General features: G+C 49.2%; 1 protein-coding gene across 1 annotated transcript; it reads left to right on the top strand.

Annotated features, from left to right (window-relative positions):
• The first annotated feature begins 963 nt into the window (after window positions 1-963).
• On the top strand, window positions 964-7,644 carry LOC148592381 (syncytin-A-like). Its single transcript, XM_088535115.1, has 3 exons — window positions 964-1,102; window positions 6,397-7,143; window positions 7,613-7,644. Exons 1-3 carry the CDS (start codon window positions 964-966, stop codon window positions 7,642-7,644), a joined length of 918 nt encoding a protein of 305 aa, XP_088391241.1.
• The last annotated feature ends 1,704 nt before the right edge of the window (window positions 7,645-9,348 follow it).

Genomic DNA, 9,348 nt, shown 5'->3' on the forward strand with positions numbered 1-9,348 from the left:
AAGCATCCGGGAGGACCAGCAATAGAGCATCGGAAAGGAATGTCAGCCAGCTGCAAGCTAGTTATGCATGGACACTATAGCTTAACCAATGAGAATGCTGTTGCTTAGCGCGTGTGTACGCTTACAGGTGATAGAATTGTATAAAGCTACACCGTAGAGAATAGTAAACGAATTGAACCTGCTTCACATTGAAGTGTCGTTCATTCCGTCTCGCGGGGTGGGCCTCGGCATCTGGTGACCCCGACGTGATACGACCGTGGGTAGAGTGGAGCCGAGAACGCGAGGGATCCTGCAGCCAGCGGAGAAGTAGCTGGGCGCCCGGGAGAGGCGGATCGTGGCCACGGCTGACCTAGTGAGTCAGGACTGACCTGGTGAGTCAGGGGCAGGATGGGGATTGCTGCATCAGCAACTAGGATGGAAATTGCTGCATCAGCAACGGAGCGTGCTATTATAGAAAGTTTGTTAAAGCTCGCTCAAAAGACTGAAACTGAGATCTCAAAAGACGATTTAATTGACTTGCTGCTGTTTTGTAAGCAGAAAAAACTCATAGAAGAAACTTCTCAGGTATATAAGCTCGAGTCCTGGGAGCGAGTGGGAAAAGAACTGTGGGATGGTGTGCAAGTAGGTTCAAAGGAAGCTCGGCGACTTGCGAAAATATATCGTCCCGTGCGGCTAATGCTTGAACAATTGCACGGAGAGGCTCAAGTCGCTGCTGCTTTGCGAGAGGCACTCGGCGGAGAAAAGGGGGAGGAGAGTGGCTCAGGAGACTCCGAGTGGACTGAAATTATTGAACCGAATCCATACGAGGAAATGGACAATAAGGAAAAAGGGATTTCAACTCGACAGGCGTGTCCAGTAACTCTAGCTGAACGTGAAGTATGGGGGGGAGTGGATGAGTATCTTCCACCATGGGAGGGGAAGGAACGACCACCCCCGGAACGACCACTCCCCACAGCGCCCGAAATGGACGTGGATCCGATTAAAGTACCGATCCCGAATGGGTCGGATGACGATGACAGTACCATCCAAGGAATGCGACGAGAACTTCGGGAGCAAACAGAGAGAATGACGGAGTTATTGGAACAGATGCGGCGCTTAGATTGTGGGTCCAGGGCAAGGGATGTGAAGGCAGCATATAAGGCTGCCCATAAGGCTATCGTAGAGGGGTTGGAGAATGTGGATAAACAACTGGGGCAATGGGAGGCGCGAAAAGGTACTTCTAGCTCTAAGGTGAATGAAGAGGTTATGAAACGACAAAAGGAGTGGGTACTGCAGAAGATTAAAGAAGGGAGTATGACAATTGACGAAGCAAAAAATTATCTACAGGCAAAATTTGGTATGGAGGGTTACATTTTGGGTGGAGAGATTGAGGAGTTATGGAAGGCTCAAAAGAAAGGGGAAGCAGCTGGAGGGAGCGATCCAGATGAAGAAGGGTTGTTGTCGTGGTTCCGAGCCACTGTAAGTGGAAGTGATAGTGCGGGAAAAAGTAAGGATGTGGCGCCACCTATTGATCCAACTTTTAACGCGGGAGCGCGGTATAAGGGGTTGATAGAGAATGCTCGGTTACAGGGGGACTTTATATTAACTCCAATAGCAGCCCCCGTAGTAGTGGGAGCCCAGGGCCCCAAGTGGGAGCCTTTAGATTGGAAATTGGTGCGAGATTTACAAAAAACAGTGATGCAATATGGACATGATAATAAGCTTGTTCGAAACCAAGTCTCTGCCTTGTTTAAATATTCGAGTATGGTTCCTGCAGACAGCAGGGCTATAATGGAACTTCTGCTTTCCTCTACTACCTATATGCTCTGGTTAGCAAAGTGGCAAGAAAGGTTAGAAGAAAAGCAATTGGAAAATCTAAATTGTAGTATGGATGATCCGTTAAGGGTCGCCACTCTCGACCAACTGATGGGAAATGGGCGTTATCGGGCAGTTGAGGCCCAAGCAGCGCTTCACCCTAGAGTATTACAACAATCAAAAAATGCAGCTTTAGCAACCTTTCTTGCCCTGCCACAGATAGGAACACCTCAATTGCCATATACTAAAATAATGCAAAAGCCAGACGAGCCTTTTTTCGGTTTTGTCGACCGGCTGAAGGATGCCCTGGATATGGCACCTAATGTGCCTCCAGAGATGAAAGCAATATTGGCTAAGGAATTGGCAATACAAAACGCAAATCAATCCTGTAAACAACTGTTGGCTACTCTGCCACCAGGAGCCTCGATTATTCAAATGATAGAAGTATGTTCCCGAGCACCACTGGTCGAAGAAGAGCAGAAGGCTAAAATACATGCCGTGGCTTTGGCTACAGCACTCAAGGAGGGGAGAACATCTGGAAAGGGGGATAAAGGATTTCATGGAGTGTGTTTTCAATGTGGCCTACCAGGACATGTGAAAAGAAGGTGTCCTAACAAATTTAGAGTTGAAGGTGTGGGCCCGAAAGGATTTAATGGGAACTGTGCTAAATGTCAAAAGTTTGGGCATAAGGCAGCAGAATGTCGGTCACGATGTTATAAGAACGGTACACAGTTGCAGGGAAACGGGAGCTGCCGCGTTATGAGGGACGCGGCGAACAAATATCCCCAAACGATGGCTGCCTCTGTGAGCTCTCCTCCGCAACTTGCGGAAGTGCAGGAGTCGATTTGGCCGTGGCAAAATCCACAGTAATTAGAGATTCTGATGTGCACATATTGGAATCTACGTGCACTGGTCCCCTGGGGAAGGGCCTATCCGCTTTGGTGATTGGCCGTTCCTCAGCTTCAAAAATGGGTATTTTTGTTCTACCAGGGTGTATTGATGCTGATTACTCTGGAAATATTGGCATAATGATTAAAATTTTCAATCCTCCTGTTACTATTCCAGCACTGAGCAGGATAGCCCAATTGATACCTTTTCGAGCTCTAGTTCCTAATCCTGGACAGGCCCAGCGTGGAAACAAAGGCTTTGGATCTTCTGGACCCCCCCAGGTTGCCTTTTGTGAAAAAATAACTACTCAGCGTCCGACAAGACTCGTGAGTATGGTGGGACCGGATGGTATTCGTCTTACTGATGTTGCCATGATGATTGATACAGGTTCAGATATCACTATCGTTCCCAAGTTTGCATGGCCACCTCAGTGGGATCTGCAAGAAATTGATGCTCCTGTGACAGGTATCGGAGGGCAATCTCCTACGCAGGTTAGTCGATGCTTTGTAACCATCATGGATAAAGAGGGAAACAGAGCCATGATAAAACCTTATGTGATGTGTACATCACTGTGGCTGTTGGGAAGGGATGTTCTGGCCCAGTGGGGAATCATCTTGCAGACACCTTTTCCCTAGCGGCCATTGGGGGCAGCTTCCGCCCCACCTTAAAGTTAACATGGACCACGAAGGACCCTGTGTGGGTGGACCAATGGCCGCTGCCAGAGGAGAAGCTGCATTACCTAAAGGAACTAGTTAAAGAACAATTAGACCAAGGTCATATTAAGCCGTCAACAAGTCCTTGGAACACCCCTATTTTCACCATTAAGAAAAAATCAGGAAAGTGGAGATTGTTACATGATCTCCGAGCTGTTAACGCATGCATGGCAAACATGGGAGCATTACAGCCAGGGTTGCCTTCACCTGTTATGCTCCCACAAGCATGGCATTTGTTAGTAATTGATCTGAAAGATTGTTTCTTTACAATACCCCTCGACCCGGAAGACAGTGACAAATTTGCCTTTACGGTTCCTACGATTAATAGGGAAGGCCCATCGGAGCGATATCAGTGGGTAGTTCTTCCACAGGGAATGAAAAATTCGCCAACCATCTGTCAATGGTTTGTGAATTTGGCCCTGAAACCGTGGAGGAAAAATCACCCAGATTTAATTACGTATCATTATATGGATGACATCCTAGTAGCAAGCCCTGAAGTTTTACCAGCTACGCACGAAGAGGAATTAATTACTTGTTTAAAGGAATTTGGTTTGGTCGTTGCCCCTGAGAAAGTGCAAAGGCAAGCTCCTTGGAATTATTTGGGTATGGTTATCACAGAGGCTAGAATTAGACCCCAAAAGCTTAAATTGCAGACAAAAATTGACACTGTTAACTGTGTGCAAAAATTAGTGGGAGACATTCAGTGGATCAGAAATTTTTGTGGTATTACCAATGAGGAAATGGAGCCGTTGTTTCAACTGCTCAGAGGAGCTAAAGAGCCTGCGGAAAAGCGGAGCTTAACTCCACAGGCTGCCACAGCCTTAGAACGAATTGAGGGGAAGATAGCCGGAACAGCTGCCTATAGATTACAGGAAGGGTTACCAATATCTTTGGTGGTTTATAATCGGAAAAGGGAGGTAGCAGTAATCATTGCCCAGATAAATGAGAAGGGGATCTTGTTTATACTCGAATGGGTTTTTCTTCCAAGTCACCTACGACGCACCTTAACTCAGAGGCATGAGGCAATTGGAATGGGAGTTTTGAAAGCCCGGCAGCGTTTACGAACAATTGCCGGTAGGGAGCCTGACAGTATTATTCTGCCTCTAAGGGCTCTGGAGATAGTCGAAGAATGGTGCTTGAACAGCGTAGAATTTGCCTTAGCCATTCAGGGAATTAAAGTGGACAATCACTATCCTAAGCATCCTCTCTTCCACACCTCTTTGGAGCTGGAAGAGCGAGAAATCCGGAGCTCAAGACCATTGTCAAACGCGATTACTGTATTCACGGATGCTAGTAGCAAAACTGGAAAGTATGGGTATGCTTTCCGGGAGTCAGATCTCTGGAAAACACAAATTCGGAAAGAGACTGCATCCGTGCAGGTCCTAGAACTAAAAGCTGTAGTTTGGGCATTTTTAACCTTTCACGATCAGCCCATAAATATAGTCATTGATTCCTTGTATGTGGTAGGCATTGTTCAACGAATTAATAGGGCAATTATAGGGCACGTAAACAACCATAGTCTCCAAGCCTTGTTTGTTCAGCTTTGGAACATCATACAACAGAGGAGGTATGCTTTTTGGGTATCACATATCCGTAGCCACACTGCACTCCCTGGTCCTTTAACAGAAGGCAATGCAGTCATAGATAGTGCTGTGTCAGCAGCAGGTATTCCTTGCTCGGTGGAACAGCAGGCATCATTTTCTCATTCATTTTTTCATCAGTCTGCTCGAGCGTTACAACGCGAATTTAAAATTTCCCGAGCAACAGCTCGTGCTATTATTGCTGCTTGTCCTGATTGTGCACGCTTGACCCCTTTACAGGAAATGGGTACTAACCCGAGGGGATTACAACCAAGACAGATATGGCAGTCAGATGTAACAGAGTTTGCACCTTTTGGGCACCTCAAGTATTTACATGTTACTGTGGATACCTGTTCAAAGGCTTTATGGGCCACCCCAGCCACTTCTGCAAATGCCAAGTCAGCCTGTAAACATTGGACTCAGGCAATTGCTGTTTTAGGAAAGCCTGACATTATAAAGACGGATAATGCACCTGCATTTAAGAGTAACACCTGTGCAACCTTTTTCCAGCAATGGGGAATAATCCATCAGACGGGTATCCCTTATAATTCTGGTGGTCAGGCCATTATCGAGCGTCACCATAAAAATTTAAAACAATTACTGTTTGCTTTGAAAAAAGAGGGGGAGAAGAGTCCCTACGAGTTAATCAGTAAAGCATGTTATGTTTTAAATTGGCTTAACCCTCGAAATGATGATAGTATACCTATTTTCACCCATTTTTCTAAAAACCCAGCTGATCTTTCAGGAAAGAAGGTGCAGGTAGAAGTTTTCTGGCCGCAGAAACAGATCTGGGAAGGTCCAGTCGAGTTAATTACGTGGGGACGGGGTTATGCTTGTGTACTTGCAGGAGATGGAGCGACCTGGGTACCAGCCAAGTGGGTACGACCGTGGTTGCGGAACAGACAGGAACAATCAATGGACCAGGATGTCAGAATGGACCAGGTTCAGCTGTTTGGTAATCATCTTGATAACAGTGACAGGAATAGTGCAGGGGAAATGGCAGACAGAAATTCAGCAGAGGGAGAACATTTGGGTCACCATAGCTAATCAGACAGGCCAAAGTGCCTTCTGTCTTAGCTTGGAACGTCCAGGAGACCCTTTTCGTACTTGTTTGATAGGTGTCCCTGTTTGGCAACCTCAAGAATTCAATGGGTACGTAGCTAATTTTGCTGTGCTTAATGATACTCTATTAAATACTACTATGTGCTCTTACCGATCAAAGCGAACGGCAGAACAGTTAGACGGGTGCTGGCAATGTGAAATCATTAAAAGTCTGAATGGCACTCTGACTTCCCCGCCGGAGGAATTAGACTTGTTGGGAAGTCTGAATGCCACAAATACCACCCGAAACGGTGGATGGGTTAGTTTTGAACTGCATAGCAAAGGTGCACTTGAAGAAAGTACATCGCAATGGGCAACAGTTAACTCGGGGCTGAAAATTAATGATGTTTATCTTCACACATATACCCAATGTAAATTAACGAGCTTCTCTGCAAAACGGCTACCACCAGGAGTGTTTTTAATATGCGGAGACCGGGCATGGAACGGAGTACCGTCCAGTCCACAAGGAGGTCCATGTTATCTGGGGAGACTGAGTTTGTTTCACCCTAATATATCTCAAGTGATGACCTTTGTATCCAAAAGGAAGAAACGATCGATACATGAGTTAGATTGTACAAAAGTTGGGGATCCAAGATTTTGGTCAAGGGTCAAAACTATCTTCGTGTCCCTGCTTATCCCAGGGAGCACTGCCGCACGAGCAATGACTTCCTTGAAACAGCTAGCATGCTGGACAAGGAATGAATTAAATTTAACATCAGATATTTTAGATCAGCTATCGCAAGATGTAGCTAGTGTAAATCATGTAGTATTGCAGAATAGAGCCGCAGTAGATTTTCTGCTTTTAGCACATGGGCATGGGTGTGAGGATTTTGAAGGTATGTGTTGTTTAAACTTATCCGATCATTCAGAGTCTATCCATAAAAAGATTGCGCTCTTGAAAGAAGGGCTGCACAAGTTGAAGGAAGAAAGTTGGGGATTAGAAGATTGGCTCAGATCGTTAGGCTTAGGACCATGGGTTACAGAAATGTTGTACCACTTGTGCGTGATCGGGACGGTTATACTCGTGCTTGTGATTATGTTACCTTGCTTTTGCCAGTGCTTGCAACGCTTGATGCATAATACCGCTAATTCTGTTTTTGAAAAAAGAGGGGGAAATGTTGGGGCCTTAGCACTTTTACAGGAATACGAGGAGCTGAAGTGATGAGAACTGAGGAGCTGAAGTGATGAGAACCGAGGAGCTGAGGCGGTGAGAACCGGGAACTGAAGCGATGGGAACCAAGGCCACCCGGAGAAGATAACGCCTGTTAGCAACTTTTTAATGAACTAGGCCGGCCATAGCCAGATAAGCATCCGGGAGGACCAGCAATAGAGCATCGGAAAGGAATGTCAGCCAGCTGCAAGCTAGTTATGCATGGACACTATAGCTTAACCAATGAGAATGCTGTTGCTTAGCGCGTGTGTACGCTTACAGGTGATAGAATTGTATAAAGCTACACCGTAGAGAATAGTAAACGAATTGAACCTGCTTCACATTGAAGTGTCGTTCATTCCGTCTCGCGGGGTGGGCCTCGGCAGCCGGGGAACGGCGATGTCTTGGAGGGCGGTGATGCCTGTGGTGGGAAGGAGAGCTGTGGGCGATGGGCCACACGGGCACACGGAGAGCACCTGCCTGTCCCCAGCACCAAGGGCTTCCCAAGGGTCTGTGGCCTTTGCACAGAAGCCCCTGAGCGCTTCCTGCTGCTGACCTCGGTGCCACTTGCTGTCCCACTGTCCCCAGAAGGACTCTGCACGCGGGTACGTACCTGGCTCAACGTCTGGCCTGGGGCTGCAGGAGGACGATGACTTCTCCTCCTCTTGGGACTCCGAGGCCTCCTGCATGGACGGGACAAGAACACGCACCCGTTGGCCATCAACTGCTGCTGCTCAGGGTACCAGTACCCCTGGTTACACAGGGTCAAAGGGTTTGGGGATGGGGAAGGCTATCCATGGATGCGCATCCCAAGGGAAGGGACCTGTGGCTGGCACAGAAAGGGGACAAGGCTCTTTGTGGGGCTGTAGCAGCAGAGCTGGGCAGGGGGAACGGAGGCAACCGGGTGCATGGCACAAGGGGGCTCGTGTCCTGGTGTGGAGGGGGCTACTTCTGGGGCTGCCCCTTTCCTCCCTGCTCAGTGTCTAGGCTCCAGGGCTGTATGTAGCACAGGGGTGGAGGGGACAACAGCCTTGTGCCTTTGGCCCTTGGATACAGAGAGGACTCGGCATCTCCCCATGGCGACATCGCAGAGGGCAAATAGTTGGGGTGACAACAGGGCACCACGGCAGGGGGGTCCCACGGGCTGGAGCAGCTCTGAGCACCCCCTCTGCTCACCCCAGACCCAGCTCCCACGGCAGCTCCCTGGGATAGTGGGTGCAGGTGAGGCGCTGCTTGCTCACCTGGGGAGCAGGGCCTGCAGCCAGGGGAGGAACCGCTGGTGCCGTGTCATCAGGCAATGGTTGCTCCAGAATGGGGTTGTCACTCACAGGGGGCACCTTCTGCTGAGATGCCTCCCTGTCTGCGAACAGGATGCGCAGGCTGGGTCTGACCCAGGTCTTGGAGGTGCTTTCCTCCACCTCTTTGCCTTGCAGAGCCTCTTCACCAGCATCCTCCTCCTCATCAGTGTGGCCTGTGAGCTCATCCTGCTCTGCCCCTAGGGCTCTCTTGCCTCTCCTTACCTGCCCCTCCTCCCTGGGGGCATGGGCATAGAGGCGCTCCAACACCTCCCACTTGCACCTCACATCCTTGAGCAGCTCCACTTGTGTCATCCTGGGGTTCCACAAGTCATAGAAGGAGTTTCTAGTGAGGAGCTAGAGAATAGAGGGAGGTTTATGAAGGGGGCTTCACTTCCCCCCAGAATGGCTTCCTGAGCCCCACCAGCACAGGGACAACTGGGCTGTCACTGTGCAGAGCAGCACCTGGTCCCAGCCATCCCTTCTGCTTACCTGCTTGGGTCGCACATTGAGCGATCCCGAGGCTGTCAGGGAGAAATGTGTTCCCTCGTCCTCCTCTTCCTCGTCCTCGCTCTCCTCCAGGCTCTGCTGCTTCCTCAGGAAGGCGCCTTCTCGCAGCTGGGCCAAGCTCTGCCCGGTGCGCGCCAGGCAGCTGCTCTGGAGCTCCTCCAGCGGCTCCGTGCGGATGCTGAGCACGGACAGGTAGCGCGCTGTGTTGTCCGGGTGCACACGCAGTGGCTCCGCTCCCAGGTGGCAGATGATGCCCACAGGCTGCTGCTTTGGGCCCTGTCCTGTCCCTGCTCGGCATGGTGGGGCAGCCTTCCGGC

The sequence above is a fragment of the Tinamus guttatus genome, unplaced genomic scaffold (genome assembly GCF_059628265.1).
Source record: "Tinamus guttatus ecotype Peru unplaced genomic scaffold, ASM5962826v1 Tinamus_guttatus_pri_ptg000616l, whole genome shotgun sequence".
NCBI classification, from domain to species: domain Eukaryota; kingdom Metazoa; phylum Chordata; class Aves; order Tinamiformes; family Tinamidae; genus Tinamus; species Tinamus guttatus.